Source organism: Nomascus leucogenys, chromosome 14 (assembly GCF_006542625.1).
Source record: "Nomascus leucogenys isolate Asia chromosome 14, Asia_NLE_v1, whole genome shotgun sequence".
In the NCBI taxonomy this organism is placed as follows: Eukaryota; Metazoa; Chordata; class Mammalia; order Primates; family Hylobatidae; genus Nomascus; species Nomascus leucogenys.
In genome coordinates, this window is record NC_044394.1 from 69,287,048 (window position 1) to 69,302,887 (window position 15,840).

Genomic DNA, 15,840 nt, shown 5'->3' on the forward strand with positions numbered 1-15,840 from the left:
CCAGGACCTCTGGGCACTGACACTATCCTGGCCAGGCCCCAGCATCTCACCCAGGCAGCCCAGCTACAGCCATCTGTCCCTCTTGCCCTCCATCCCTGTTCCTGTGTCTCTTCCTCCTGAACACAACCTGAGGGCCTCACAAATATTTAGTTACATGAACAAAGCAGGCCGGGTGCGGTGGCTCATGCCTGTAATCCCAGCACTTTGGGAGGCCAAGGTGGGCGGATCACAAGGAAGAGATTGAGACCATCCTGGCCAACGTGGTGAAACCCCATCTCCACTAAAAATACAAAAATTCGCTGGGCATGGTGGCGTGCACCTGTAGTCCCAGCTACTCGGAAGGCTGAGGCAGGAGAATTGCTTGAACCCGGGAGGCAGAGGTTGCAGTGAGCTGAGATCGCACCACTGTACTCCAGCCTGGCAACAGAGCAAGACTCTGTCTCAAAAATAAAATAAAATAAATAAATAAATGTATTAAATCCATTGCTTTAACATTTTGAAATTTATTTTGGTTTCTGTTCAACAAAACAAAACTACATTGGGATGGCATTTACAGAAGCTCAGAAAACATTATGCACTGGAAAATACTTCTCATTAGACCACAACAAGCTTTAAAAAAATAAAATTAAGTAATTATACTTAAGTTACAAAAAACTGAAAATATAAAACATTGTGGAAACAGTGGCCATCTATTAACTGGGAAAACACAAAAGAAGAGAAACAATTTCAACCGTTAATCTATCGAACATGAAGTCTGGTGAATTAAAGGAATATCTATCAGAGAGTGAGGGGCTAGCTTACTGGCAGTTTGACATACTATACAGCTTAGACCCAAACCCTTCGCAAAGGAGACTCTAAGTTTACATCTGACTTGCAGAACTAGCCGAGTTGAGTCACTGTTAGCTCTGGATATGCCGTTAAATTAAACCTCAAAATCTCTCCCCAGGACCCTTGCTCAAGCAAGTCATGCCAAACCCAACCTTCCTAACAGTGGTTTTCAGAAAATGGCCTGCAGAAGCACAGGGTCTGGTGCCTCACACAGTTTCCTCCACGCTGCAATGCTCTAGTTCTCATCACGCCCACAGCATCTGGCATCAGGTTACCCTGTACAATCAAGGGCCATAGAAGTCGCCAGCAGGGAAATTCCAGAGGTTTAGAATTCTATCAGCACAAGTGTCACTGGAAGCCATCATGGGGGGACTATGTCAGAGCATACGTAACTAGCTGTCAGGTCTTTCCCCGTTGCCTCAACCTTTCTACACAGACTGGCCTTCAACTTGCCCTGAGTCCAGAAGTAGACTCTTTCAGCAACTCTATTCAGGAATCTGCAGCAGGAAAACTGCTTCCTCTATTAACATCTATGACTGAAGCACAGATTTGTCTAATAGAAATCACCCTTCACCCAAAAGCTGGGCACAGAAAGGAAAGCCCTTAGCTGACTACAGGAGGTGCCTCTTGTGGCTGCACGTGCTTCTTACACACCACCCCCCAGCTTGAGCGATGCCTCAGCCAGCTCACCCTCATCCACACAATCTCTAGGAAACATGCTTCAAATATTCATCTTTGAAAAGACACCATGCAGAAAGTAAGTTTTCCTTTGATGTGCGGTATTTTCTTCAGTGCTATTTCTTTTTTTTTTTTTTTTGAGACGGAGTCTTGCTCTATTGGCAGGTTGGAGTGCAGTGGCATGATCTCGGCTCACTGCAACCTCTGCCTCCCGGATTCAAGCAATTCTCCTGCCTCAGCCTATCTAGTGGCTGGGACTACAGGTGCGCATCACCATGCCCGGCTACGTTTTGTATTTTTATAACAGACGGGGTTTCACCATGTTGGCCAGGATGGTCTCGATCTCTTGACCTCATGTTCTGCCCGCCTCGGCCTCCCAAAGTGCTGGGATTACAGGGGTGAGCCACTGCACCCGGCCTTTCTTCAGTGCAATTTCTAAAGAGAAACTTAAATCCTGTTGTATTCTTTCAACACAAGCAATGATACTTCTCAGAGTCTACTCAAAAGCTCAGCTCTGTGGACTCCGTGACAAAATGTACGCGTCCACTGCCGACCCTTTTGGTTTCTGAAACCAACCTTTCTTCCTGTTCTCCTCTTTAAGAGCAAACCCCAACATGTATAAGGTCATAGCAAGTGGTAGCCAGGAAAAGCTGTGGGACCCCTCATTTAAGTCACATCTATATGGCATGGAGAAAGAAAACCTCTCTGCCAGAAGGAACTGAACTCTGGAAGTCCTAAGGAAGGTCACCATGCTCAGCAGATAGGAAAGCATTGCCAAGGGCTGTCCCTCAAGAGCTTAGTTTTCTTAGGGAGACCAGAAAGACATCAGATCCTGACTGCCCTGTTTTGCTGAAGTTTAAAATGAGTGGCATGATGAAGAGCTAGTGAAGCTAAGGGAAAGAGTCGACCATGTGGGGTGGGGTAGTGAGGAAGGTGTACGAGGAAACGAACTGGGCCCTGAAGAAACAGGCAGATTGGGGAAGGCAGGAGAAAGAAGAGAAGGGAGAAAAACCTAACCAAAGAACCATGGGAAGCCGGAAAGTCGAGGGCACAGCCAGAATAAAGGCACAGATGGGCACCCCACAGGAGGGGCCTTGGCCAGGTTGGGATGCAGAGAAAGACAGGCAGGAGGGTATCAATCTGTAGCATCCTGAACCCCAAAAGGTCTGTAACTGGATTCTCTAAGCCTTGAGAAGTTCAGACCAAAGCTTCAGACCAGGGAAAATATTTTGGAAAGATCAGTCTTTCCAAGATTGAGCTCCCTTCCAAGAAACTGGACAGGAAACGCGATAAATGTGGATCTGAAAAAACAAAATCCAAGAAAGAAGCAAAATGGGTTGGGGGTGTGCAACAAGAGAAGCAAGGAAAATGGAAAGACTGTAGCTAAGGATCTTTTATTAAAAAAAAAATGGATAGGACTTTGGTAATGAGAGAGAAAAACGGCAAAAGTCTGCAGTTAGGAATTCAGGTGACTGAAGACTGTCCTGGACAGTTGGGAGGGGCAGGTCGATGGGCAGAAGAGAGAAATTCCTTTCAGTGACAACCAAGCTGAACTATTCGATACCAGCAGGACTGGGTTCTTTAGGAACTAAGCCAAGGCAAAGACTTGGGAATCACTCACTCTGAGGATGAAGAATGGGTGAATGGCTGAGGAGACAGTCAAAGGAATAGAGAGGCCTGGCTTTGAGGGCCTCTTCCCCACCAGCACAAGATACGGCAAAGGACCATTTGTCAGAGACACCAAGAAAGGGGAATTTCCATCTGGATGGTCAACAGTGTCCAGTTCTATCAGGGACAAGACTAAGCTTTGAGAAAAAGCCATGGATTTGGTGATCTGATAACTGGTAACCTTTAGAAAAGCTTAGTTGACAGACAGAGACTGAAGTGAGTTAGTAAAAGTCATGAAGAGAATGAATGGCAACTTAAGGGAAGCAACATACCGGAGAAGTTGAGCAGTGGGATGAATAACAAATAGGACAAATGGGAACAGAAAAATCTGGGTACATATGAAGGTGGAAGGAAAGGAGCTGGTACAGATGCGCACAACCAGAAAACATGAGGAGGGGAAAGGCAGAGAAAAGGGAGGCAGGCAGGGAGAGAGAAGTGAAATAGCCACAGTCTTAGGGGATGCTAGAGGAGCCTAAAAGATTCCTCAGGTTGGTGCGAGGTATTACAAGACTGACGCATCAGTACAGAGAATGACCCAAGAAGGGTAGGAGTTCATTCCTTACCTTCATAAAGTAGGCTACCCGCCAAGAATGAAAATGTCAACTCAAAGCTATGGGCTGTTTTAAGCAAGGTGGAAGGTAATATAAGAAGCATGGTCCTTTCTTCAGACTTACTGCCTTGACAGCACAGAATTCATCTTATTTCCCTCATCTCCCAAGTTATTTTTATTTCCCTGAGATCAGCTCAGAAACAACTCTCTTTAGGCTCTCTACAATGTGGTAGAGCATGACTAGAAGAGATAAACCTTCAAACAATAGTGTGGTCCAAGACACTACCCTCACTTATCCCAGTGGAACCCATGGAATTTCTTCATTTGTGTTAACTCCTGACATGGCATGGAAGAAGAATTTTTATCAAATACCCTTGGCATCTTATATCAGATTAAAGGACCATTAAATACACTGAGGTAAAAATGGGCAGAGAGTATAGTTTCTATTAATAAATCTAAGTCTATTTTGTCTGTTTTAGGCAACAAAGGCAAAATGGACTTTGTGGGAAATGTAACTCATAAAAGCCCTTTGGAAAAACTGCAGACCAAAACCAAAACCCTCCTTCATGTTTTCTCGCATGAAACATGAACTTGCCCTCTTTCAAAAAGTTCCTACTGAGTATGATTGTGTGAAAGATCACACTACTTCAAATCATATTTATTTTAAAAATCTGTGATGGGACAGTGGCCTCACTGCCAGGAAGCCCAAGTTCTGTTTTATGCTTGGTACAACCAAGTGGAAGTTGATTCACTTTTTCTCAAGCTACATAAAATAATCAGAAAATCAAGAAGATCTCATGCTAGACAGGTTAGACTCGCACCCAAAAAAGCATTTTTTTTTAACCTGCTGTTTTGGTTTGCCGCTGAAGTCTTTGAAGAGAATTATGTATTCAAAGTAGCTCTTTGCCCATCGGCATTTCCCCATCTTCTATGTCTTTTGTAGGGCACATCCCCCCAAAGTAAGAGGCCTTAGTAGAAAAGCACTTCTACCTGCAGTTTTCCCCTAGGTCTGCAGAGAGAAACAGTGCAGAGTGCAATGCCACAGTCAAGGACCAACTTTCCTACAGCGCCCGGGCCCCAGGGAGGGTGGTCAGCAGCACAGCCTGTCCAGGCTGGGATCTCCCTTTGGTCATAGCCGTGTTTCCATATGCCCCTCCACTCACACTCAGAGGAGGAATGGATGGAAGCCACCAGCATAAATAAAGGGAGCACAGAAGAACGATGTCACCAAAGTGCAGGTGCAAAGCCCAAAGCAGCCCCCTACCTCTGCCAGCCCAGACCCGCCACTAAATCCTAGAGGAGGGTATCTCTTAGGTCACAGTACTTTTTTCTTCATTTCTTTTGATTTAGAAACAAATCAGCAGGGAGGACAAGGTTCTCAAGGACAAAAAAATCAAAGCTGAAACGAGAGCAGCACAATCCATTGGTGACGTTCATCTTTTCCCAGAGGAATATACCATTCTGTTAGGACTTTGGGGGGAAAAAAAGATCTTTTAGGAGGTGCAGGGAAAACATTCAGAATTAAGACATACTGACCCACCACACAAAATGATTTTTAAAGTTTGAAATGAAACCTTACACTAGAAAGATATACACTTGATGGAGAGAGAGGAATCCTGGCTTCTGCTTCATACTGTTCTGTACTGTTGTGAATTATTTACATGTGTTTTTTGTTGGTGGTTTTTTTTTTTTGAGACGGAGTCTTGCTCTGTCACCCAGGCTAGAGTGCAGTGGCGTGATCTTGGCTCACTGCAACCTCTGCCTCTGAAGTTCAAGCAATTCTCCCACCTCGGCCTCCTCAGTAGTAGCTGGGATTATCATGCTCAGCTAATTTTTGTATTTTTAGTACAGATGGGGTTTCACCATGTTGGCCAGACTGATCTCGAACTCCTGACCTCAGGTGATCTGTCTGCCTTGGCCTCCCAAACTGCTGGGATTACAGGCGTGAACCACTATGCCCAGCCACGTGTATTTTTTTTAAAATCATAAGCCGGGCACGGTGGCTCACACCTGTAATCCCAGCACTCTGGGAGGCTGAGGTGGGTGGATCGCTTGAGGTCAGGAGTTCAAGACCAGCCTGACCAAAAGGGTGAAACCCCGTCTCTATTAAAAATCTAAAAATTAGCTGGGCGTGGTGGTGGGCACCTGTAATCCCAGCTACTCGGGAGGCTGAGGCGGGAGAATTGCTTGAACCCAGGTGGTGGAGGTTGCAGTGAGCCAAGATTGCGCCACTGCACTCCAGCCTGGACGACAGAGCGAGACTCCGTCTCAAAAACAAATAAACAAAAATCATAAAAGGGGGAAATCCTTAAAGTCAATTATCTGAAAAGGTAGTAGTCCAGAGCTAAATTGTAAAGCTAGCCTACTGGACTAGTTCGCAAAGATGTTCTGAGCTCAGTGGCTCCTTCTGTAGCTAATATTGAGTTGTACAAGAGAATCGTGTTCCCTGTAGGAAGTCTGGGAATAATTCAGAGTTGGGCCACCAATGGTTCTTTGTCAATGTCCTGCCTGTTGCTATGCTGAAAGCAAAAGGAAGGGTGCATGCTGGTAGCAATGCAGTGAGAGTACAGCCTTCTTGCTTAGACAGCTTGCCTTTAGAGAGACCCTTGCTCAGCTCTGCTGCCATGGGGTGGAAGGAGGGCTTATCTGTCTAACAGAGGAATGGATTGGCTGTACTCAGGAACTCCAGCCTACAGTGCTTAAGCCAGGCTGATGTGGGGAGTTGGAGGCCTATGTGCTTCCGGGCTCGTGTTTCCAGGGAGCATAGTCTAGCACTTTATCACATAAAGTGTGGATCCAGTGGCATTTGGTTTCACCTGGGAACTTCCTAAGAATGTAGACACAGGCTGGGCACGGTGGCTCATGCCTGTAATCCCAGCACTTTGGGAGGTTGAGGCAGGCAGATCACCTGAGGTTGGGAGTTTGAGACCAGCCTGACCAACATGGAGAAACCCTGTCTCTACTAAAAATACAAAATTAGCTGGACGTGGTGGTGGCGCCTGTAAAATCCAGCTACTCGGGAGGCTGAGGCAGGAGAATCACTTGAACCCAGGAAGCAGAGGTTGCAGTGAGCCGAGATTGCACCATTGTACTCCAGCCTGGGCAACAAGAGCGAAACTCCGCCTCCAAAAAAAAAAAAAAAGAATGTAGAAATATAGGCTGCACCTCACAACTAATGAATCAGATAACGCTTTTTATCAAAATTCCCCAAGGTGATTCAAATGCCTGTTAAAGTTTATGGAGCGCTGGTAGAATGCAGAAAGCTGCCATCAGGTCCTGAGTTTGCTACTAACTTGCAGTAGAAACTTAGCGGAAAAAAAAAAAAAAAAAAAAACAGTGTTTCTGGGTGGGCCTATTTCCTCATCTGTCAAGGGAGGTAGCTGCTGTAGAGTATTCGAAGGTCTCTGCTAGCTCTAACGTCATAGATATGTGTATCTACATGTTTCTAGTTTGTTGTCTAGAAAGGGCGAATGCAACAGCAACAGCACCCCCAGAATCGGCCACTGCTGCCTCAAGGCAAATGCAAGCCCACTACTGGGTCCATCTGATGTTGCCTATCCCTCCTATCCCTCCCGTGGACCTGGCTCCTCCTTCCTTACCTTCTGGTCCAAACGCTGGTAGTCACTGGCCTTTGGCCGCCGGGTGACTTTAGATCTTTTTCCTTCCAGGACAAAAGCAATGATCTGAGGAAAGGAAAAAGAAAATGATTAACAGGTGGCTCTGTAATGACATAGTTCAGTCTCTGAAATCAGAGGTAGTCACCTGGTAGCATATTTGTTAATGACCCTGACTGTAGAAAGAGCAGTACACTCACAGAGGTGTATTTAAACTATAACCATTTTAAGAAAGACAGAGCCTAATTACATCAGAATCCTCTGTATTGATTAATATGAAATAACAAATAGAAGGCTGTCTGAGCTCTAGCGTGTGGGAGGAAGTCTGTCTGATTTATTCAAAGGTACACAGTCAAAGATCTATCAACTCCTTCCTAGAGATATCTAGGATAGGACATTCCTTAAAAAAAAAAATCAGAATCAGAATTTCCTATCTACAAATGTACTCTTTCACCCCACGCTGCTACATCAACTATACTCTTTGTCACTCTCATTTCATGACCAAGGTTACCCTGCATAATGGACACTTGGACATAGAATAAGAAATACACTTTTTTTTTCTTTGAGGCAAGGTCTCACTTTGTCACCCAGGCGGGAGTGCAATGGTGTGATCATGGCTCACTGAAGCCTCGGCCTCCCACAGTCAAGCCATCCTCCCACTTCAGCCTCCTGAGTAGCTGGGACCACACACGTCCACCACCATGTCTGGCTAATTTTTTTATTATATGTAGAGACGAGGTCTTGTTATGTTGGCCAGGCTGGTCTCGAACTCCTGGGCTCAAGCGATCCTCCTGCCTCGGCCTCCCAAAGTGCTGGGATTAGAGGCATGAGCCACTGCACCCAGCCAGGAATGCACATTTTTACTAAAGGTCTTCCCCTCTATTCTTTATAGCCACAGGTCTTATGGCCAGAAGTGCACTCTCCAAATTTAAGCAGGTTACAGGAACTAGCTTCTAAATTTTGGGGGCTCAATATGAAATGCAATCATTTTGTCATTAGAGTGGTTGCTAATAAACAGACCAAACCCGGCTGAAAAAGTAACAGGTGTACGTGTCTGTGCAATTTCTGGGCTTTCTTCTAATTATTATTAACTGCAGAAGTCCCTGGGCTCTTTGCTGCTGGTATCGAAGACGGAGTAATTGAAACCATTCTTTGTGCCACTGCTGATAGAAGAGAGAATGTTGGGAAAGGAAGCTAGAAATGATATATCGTCTCAAGAATGGAAATAGGATGGAAGGTACGTGCTTTAACTGTCAAGTACTCAGGTCCTCTGAGGCTGTGAAGGGCCTAAGTGCAAAGTTATGGGAGGAGATTCCAAGTCAGGTCAGATCCTAATAATGTCCTAACTTGGCTCCTAATGCAGTAGCAGAGGACACTCAGAGTAAACAGGTGACAGGATGAAAACACGATTCACAAAACAACAGTAAAGAGGCCTAATAGGGCCTGAGGAAAAAACTGAAGTTTGTTTTAAAGTCCCCAGTGCTCACGGGCATCTAGTGACGGGATACCCACCCACACCCAAGCTTCCAGGGTGCTGGAAACCCCACTCCCCTCCGGAAGGCCGCTGTCGACTTACCTTCCGCTTGTTGTGATGGGCGATATAGAGGACAGCCACAAGAATGGCTGCAGTCACCAGATATGCAAAGAAGTGGCTGCTCTCCGCGCTGGCATTTCCAGAACCGTTCGGATAAAGGTCATCCTTCTCGCTACCCGTGGAATCCGAAAGTGTCCCTTCACGGTTCTCACTGGAGGCAGAACCGGACATCTTTTCTTTCTCTTCTTTGGGCGGTGAGCCCTCCTCGGGTCCTGTATCATCATCTTCAGCCTCTTTGGGCTCCACATCCTCAGTAGGCTCTGAAGACTTAACTTCCTGCTGCGGGGGAGAAATGAGGTCAGTTTCCTCCCCAGATTCGGTTTTGAAAGCATGAGGAGAAAGCTTCCCTTTGTCAGCAAGCTGGTTTGTGTCAGCCTTGGGGAGCTCCTTGTTATCAGAGGGGTTGGAGATGGGCTTGGAATGGTCTTTCCGGGAAGGCTGCTCTGGAACCACCTTGTTAGGGCCGTCTTTTGGGGTCTGCTCCTCTGCACCCGACTTGCTAGGCCCGTCTATTGGGCCCTGCTCCTCTGCACCGGACTTGTTAGAGCCGTCTTTTGGAGTCTGCTTCTCCGCACCCGACTTGTTAGGGACGTCTTTTGGGGTCTGATCCTCCGCACCCGACTTGCTGGAGCCGTCTTTTGGGGTCTGGCCGTCCGCACCCGACTTATTAGGGGCATCTTTTGTGGTCTGCGCCTCCGAACCTGACTTGCTAGGGCTGTCTTTTTGGGTCTTTGCCTCCGCACCCGACTTGTTGGGGCTGTCTTCTGGGGTCTGCGCCTCCGCACCCGACTTGCCAGTGCTGTCTTTTGGAGTCTGCGGCTCCGGATCCGACTTACTAGTGCTGTCTTTTGTGGTCTGCGCCTCCGAACCCGACTTGCTAGTGCTGTCTTTTTGGGTCTTTGCCTCCGCACCCGACTTGTTGGGGCTGTCTTTTTGGGTCTTTGCCTCCGCACCCGACTTGTTGGGGCTGTCTTTTTGGGTCTTTGCCTCCGCACCCGACTTGTTGGGGCTGTCTTCTGGGGTCTGCGCCTCCGCACTCGACTTGGTAGGGCTGTCTTTTGGAGTCTGCGGCTCCGGATCCGACTTGGTAGAGCCTCCAGGCCGTTGGCTCAAGCTGGGGTGGGTGGAGACGTTTTCTGTAGAAGGCCGTACTCCAGCTTCTTCCTGCTTGACACTTTCGGTGTCCAAGAGCGGCGCGGCTCCTGAAATAGAAAAATGAGTTAGCACCGGAGAAGGGCAGGTGGGAAGAAGGAACTCCTCAGAACTGGAAGAGATCGGGAGCAGCGGGGGAATGGGGATTGGGGGGTGGGGGGTGGGGCGGGAGATGATGGCGAGCGGAGAGGTGGGTCGGGCAGGGAAGAAGCGAACCTAGAGGTGACCTGCCCAGGTGAGAATGCGGGATCTGGGGGCAAGAGTGGGATGCGGGATGGAGGGTCTTACCCGCCGCTGCGACGCTGAGGAGGACCAAGGCAACCACGAACCGCATCCTGCTCGGATAGCGCTTCCGCCCTCTAACGCTCTCGCGAGATCCGCGCGCGGGGCACCTCTCCAGTCCCGCCCCTGCTGCGCGCGTCTCTCCGTCTCCCGCTGCCGCCAAGACGAAGGGTGGGATTTAGGCGGCACCTGCTGATGTCTGCGCTTGCCTTCCGCTGCTTCGCTTACGGTCGCCGAGTGGAAGGCGAGCCTCTTCTTCCTGGTTTCTCGTCTCCACCACAGCCACAACAGTCTGGCCTTCCGTTTTTCGTCCCCTCCGCCTCGTGCTTCCGAGAACTTACTGGCAGAGCTGGAGCTCTCTCGCCTCTCGCACTGGCCGCGGAAGTGAGGTCACTAAGGGCAGGCGCCTCTTGGCCACCACCATCCTGTGCTTGCGTTTCTATGCTCTGCTTTTTTCGTGGTTCCCTCCTGGCAGTACACAAACGTGCTGTGCTCTGGTCTCTCCCACGTGGGAACAAATCCATCCGATCACCTGCAAAGCGTTGCCTTCGCATCCTGGCCCTCCTTCTTCCCGACTCCACGGAGACGGTGTCCTTCGAGGTCGCCAAACATCTTTTCCAAAAAGTGCATCCTTTTTCTGATCGTAAAAGTACAGAAGCAGAAAACAAAACCTGACTCCTACCCTTCCAGGATAATCACTATTAATGTTTTAGTGTATTGTCTGCCCTCTAAATATTTGATGTTTTTGAATAGATAATACATTATAATGTTTCAGAAATGAAAACCGGATTTTAAAGTAAACAGACTTTAGAAAAGTCTTCCTACTCCACAGGTCACCGCTTACATTAGTTTATTATGTTTCCATTTAGTTTTGTAAAAAAAAAAAAAAAAAAAAAACAAAGGACTCTTTCCCTTCTTAATTAGTGTATTTCTCTTTTCTATGCATATTTATTTTCTCCCCATATTGGGATAATCAGGTAAATGGTTTTGTATCTCACCGTTTACAGTTACTGTTATGTTTATACATTAAATGTTTGAAATCACTTTATGAACGATTGCCAGGCTTGGTGCTTTGGAGACAGTGATTTAAGAAATGATAGGTCTTATATGAGATTACATCAAGTTAAAAAGCTTCTGCACAGCAAAGGAAACAGTGAATAAACAACCTACATAATGGGAGAAACTATTCGCAAACTATCCATTTGACAAGGAATTAATAACTAGAATATATAAGAAACTCAAGGAAAAAATATAATTAAATGGGCACCCGCCGGAGCAACATGGTGAAACCCCATGTCTACCAAAAATACAAAAAATTAGCCAGTCATGGTGGCCTGTGCATGTAATCCCAGCTACTCGGAAGGCTGAGGATGGGAGGATTACTTGAGCCTGGGAGGTGGAGGTTGCAGTGAGTGAGCCGAAATCTTATCACTGCACTCCAGCCTAGGCAACCATCTCAAAAAAAGAAAAAGAAAAAAGAAAAACGGGCAAAGGACCTGCTGAATAGACATATCTCAAAAGATGATATACAAATGGCCAACATAGAAATGGTATATGAAAAAATGCTCACTATCACTAATCATCAGGGAAATGCAAATCCAAACCACAATAAGAGATCATCTCAGCCCCAGTTAGAATGGCTGTTATCAAAAGAAAAAAAAATACAAAATGGTGACAAGGATGAGAAGAAAAGGGAATGCTAATATCCTGTTGGTGGGAATGTAGATTAGTACAGCCATTATGGAAAACAGTATTGGCAGGGCATGGAGGCTCACAGCTGTAGTCCCAGCACCTTGGGAGGCTGAGGCAGGCAGATGGCTTGAGCCCAGGAGTTGGAGATCAGACTGGGCAATGTAGCAAGACTCTTGTCTCTATTAAAAAAAAAAAAAAAAACAGCACAGAGTTTCTCAAAAACTAAAAATAGAACTGCCATATGATCCAGTATTCCCACTGCTGGGTATGTATCCAAAAGAAAGGAAATAAGTATGTCAAAGAGATATCTACTCCTGTAATCCCAGCACTTTGGGAGGCTGAGGCAGGGGGCTCACATGAGCCCAGAAGTTCCAGACCAGACTGGGCAGCTTGGCAAGATCCCATCTCTGTTTTTTTTTTTTTGAGACAGTGTCTTACTCTTTCACCCAGGCTTGAGTGCAGTGGCACGATCTCAGCTCACTGCAATCTCCATCTCCCGGGTTCTAGTGATCCCCCACCTCAGCCTTCCAAGTAGCTGAGACTAGTAGATCTCATGGAAGTAGAGGTGGTTACAAGAGGGTGGGAAGGGAAGAGGGGAGGGAAGATGAAGAGAAGTTGGTTAATGGGTACAAAAATACAGATACATAAAAAGAGTAAGTTCTGTAGTCAATAATACAGTAGGAAAATATAGTTAACAATAACATTGTATATTTTAAAAGAATTGTAATGTTCCCAATACAAAGAATAGATAAATATTTGAGTTGATGGATATCCCACTTACCCTGATTTGGTCATTACATATTGTATACCTGTATAAAAATACCACATGTACCCCATAAATATGTACAACTATATAAAAAAAATTTTTTTTGATGGAGTGCAATGGCGCATTCTCGGCTCAGTGCAACCTCTGCCTCCCGGGTTCAAGCGATTCTCCTGCCTCAGCCTCCCGAGTAGCTGGGACTACAGGCATGCGCCACCATACCCAGCTAACTTTGTATTTTTAGTAGAGATGGGGTTTCTCCATGTTAGTCAGGCTGGTCTTGAACTCTTGACCTCAGGGGATCCACCCTCCTCAGCCTCCCAAAGTACTGGGATTACAGGCATGAGCCACCGCGCCCGGCCCTATATCAAATTTTTAAGGTAGGTATTAACTTCATGGAGCATGCAATTTGGGGTACATAAATATTAAATATCTACATAAATGTGTGTGTGTGCATGCACATTCCAAGAACTGCCAGAAAGAAAATTATAGAAACTATGAGATCATTCGAGGAAGGGACCTTTAAGCTGAGGACTAAAGGATGTAGCTATGTCCCAGGTGAAGATGAAGGGAAGAGGAGGATGAGCTTTCCTGGCTGAGTGTACAGCATGTATTAGGTTGGTGCAAAAGCAATTGCGTTTTTGCCATTTGACAAAAACAGCAATTACTTTTGCACCAACCTAATACAATGGCCTGCAGACAGGTGGGGACCTGGTATTTTGTGTAAGTCTAAAGACTATGATTGTCAGATAATAGAGAACAAGGAGAAAGGCAGGAAAGAGGCTGGAGCAGAGCCAGGTTAAAGAACAAATGACCTGAGAATTGTCTAGAACATGAATCTACTAAGCACAAAAAGTACAACAGAAAATAAGGCAGTTAACTTTGTGGGTTTTGTTTTGTTTTGAGATGGAGTCTCCCTCTGTTACCCAGGCTGGAGTGCGTGATCTCAGCTCATTGCAGCCTCTGCCTCCCGGGTTCAGATGATTCTCCTGCCTCAGACTACTGCGTAGCTGAGATTACAGGCACCCACCATCACGCCCGGCTAATTTTTGTATTTTTAGTAGAGACAGGGTTTCACCATGTTGACCAGGCTGGTCTCAAACTCCTGACCTCAAGTGATCCACCCACCTCAGCCTCCGAAAGTGCTGAGATTACAGGCGTGAGCCACTGTGTCCAGCCATATGCCAGTTAACTTTGATTGAAATGTAAACTAGTCCTACTCTTGCCAGAAAGAACTATAGCTGCCATGGGAAATAACTCCTCTGTAGTCTACTGAGTGCAATATTTGGCTTACATGATATGCAGTTCTAGTCAATTAGAATTCTTCAGAATTTCAAAGAATAGTACCCATAGTGGTATATAATTTTCAGGAACAAGTGCTTTCTTTCTTTCTTTCTTTCTTTCTTTCTTTCTTTCTTTCTTTATTTATTTATTTTGAGACAGGGTCTCACTCTGTGGCCCAGGCTGGATATTTTTTTATTTAAAAAACAATTAATATGTCCTTAATATGTTTCTCTGGTCATAAGAAAATGTCTCTCAAACATACACTCATTACTGAAGAGAAAATAAGAATCACAGGAAGTGAGAAATCTTTTGCCAAACTATTTAGAACCTTGACTCCACTTAGGGTAAAAGAAATGAATTGGTAAATTAATTTGTTTCTAAAAGAAAACTCTGGCCAGGTGCAGTGGTTCACGCCTGTAATCCCAGCACTTTGGTTGGGAGGCCAAGGCTGGCTGATTGTTTGAGCCCACGAGTTCAAGACCACCCTGGGCAACATGGTGAAACCCCGTCTCTACAAATAATTTTAAAAATTAGCTGGGCGTGGTGTGCACCTACAGTCCCAGGAGCACTGAGATGGGAGAATTGCTTGAGCATCGTAGATGGAGGCTGTAGTGAACTGTGATCAGGTTACTGCACTCCAGCCTTGGCAACAAAGTGAGACTCTGTCCCAAAACATGGAAAAAAAAAAAAAAAAGAAAGAAAGGAGAGGAGAGGGGAGGGGGAGGGGAGGAGAGGGGAGGGGGAGGGGAGGGGAGGGGAGGGGAGGGGAAAAGAGAAAAGAAAAAATAAAAGAAAGAAAAGAAAAAATTCTGGCTGGGTGTGGTGGCTCAAGCCTATAATTCCAGCACTTTGGGAGGCCAAGGCAGGCGGATCATTTGAGGTCAGGAGTTCGAGACCAGCATGACCTACGTGGTGAAACCCCGTCTCTACTAAAAATACAGAAAATTTAGCTGGGCATGGTAGTGCATGCCTGTAATCTCAGCTACTCGGGAGGCTGAGGCAGGAGAATCACTTGAACTTGGGAGGCAGAGGTTGCGGTCAGCTGAGACTGCACCACTGCACTCCAGCTTAGGCGACAGAGCAAGACTCTCTCAAAAAGAAGGAAAAGAAAGTTATTTCTACCTCCCCTAAATAAATGTTTGACTAACATTTAAAGATATTGGTTTATCAAGGGTATGTGTGTCTGGTGAGGGAACAGTAAATTATTAAGCCTGAACTGGTGTCCAAATTACTAGACAATAGAGGAAAGGAGTCCAAATCATGCAGAACTCATGGGGCATGTTCAGGGTTTTATATTTTAACAATAATGATATTGCTAGAGTTTTAAGTAGGGGAAAGATAGAATCAGAATTGGGATTTTTTTAAAGACAGTCAAATTTAGCAATGGGGTGTTATATATTAATACCAACTGTAGTGATACTAATGTTAATAAGTTCTGATAACCCAACACCATCAGACCAGCTAAGGATTGGGAATTTTTATTGTTTTAATTTATTTTTATTTTATTTTATTTTATTTTTGTTTTTGAGATGGAGTCTCATTCTGTCGCCCAGGTGGGAGTGCAGTGGTACACTCTTGGCTCACTGCAACCTCCGCCTCTCGGGTTCAAGCAGTTCTCCTGTTTCAGTCTCCCGAGTAGCTGGGATTACAGGTGCCCACCACAATGCCCAGCTAATTTTTGTATTTTAGTAGAGGCAGAGTTTCACCATGTTGGCCAGGCTGGTCTCAAAATCCT

General features: G+C 45.9%; 1 protein-coding gene across 6 annotated transcripts; it reads right to left on the reverse strand.

The window, feature by feature from the left end:
* Window positions 1-483: 483 nt before the first annotated feature.
* TGOLN2 (trans-golgi network protein 2) lies at window positions 484-10,964 on the reverse strand. Of its 6 annotated transcripts, XM_030827993.1 has the most exons (5): window positions 10,373-10,960; window positions 9,386-10,134; window positions 8,915-9,211; window positions 7,324-7,407; window positions 484-5,194 (listed from the first exon to the last, which is right to left on the reverse strand). In XM_030827993.1, the coding sequence occupies exons 1-5, from the start codon at window positions 10,416-10,418 to the stop codon at window positions 5,189-5,191; spliced, it is 1,182 nt and encodes a 393-aa protein (XP_030683853.1). In that variant the 5' UTR covers window positions 10,419-10,960; the 3' UTR covers window positions 484-5,188. The 6 variants fall into 6 exon arrangements, with proteins under 6 accessions (XP_030683853.1, XP_030683854.1, XP_030683855.1 ...); XM_030827994.1 differs by having other exon boundaries at window positions 484-5,255; window positions 8,915-10,134; window positions 10,373-10,963; XM_030827995.1 differs by having other exon boundaries at window positions 484-5,214; window positions 8,915-10,134.
* Window positions 10,965-15,840: the final 4,876 nt, after the last annotated feature.

Bases quoted from the DNA above. Each gene is read 5' to 3' on its own strand.
- TGOLN2 (XM_030827994.1), bottom strand. From the start codon at position 10,418: ATGCGGTTCGTGGTTGCCTTGGTCCTCCTCAGCGTCGCAGCGGCGG. The intron at 7,408-8,914 runs GTAAGTCGACAG...TCCTTTCCTCAG, and splicing joins CCCATCACAACAAGCGGAAG to ATCATTGCTTTTGTCCTGGA. The intron at 5,256-7,323 runs GTAAGGAAGGAG...GTGGTGGGTCAG, and splicing joins ACCAGCGTTTGGACCAGAAG to TATGTCTTAATTCTGAATGT.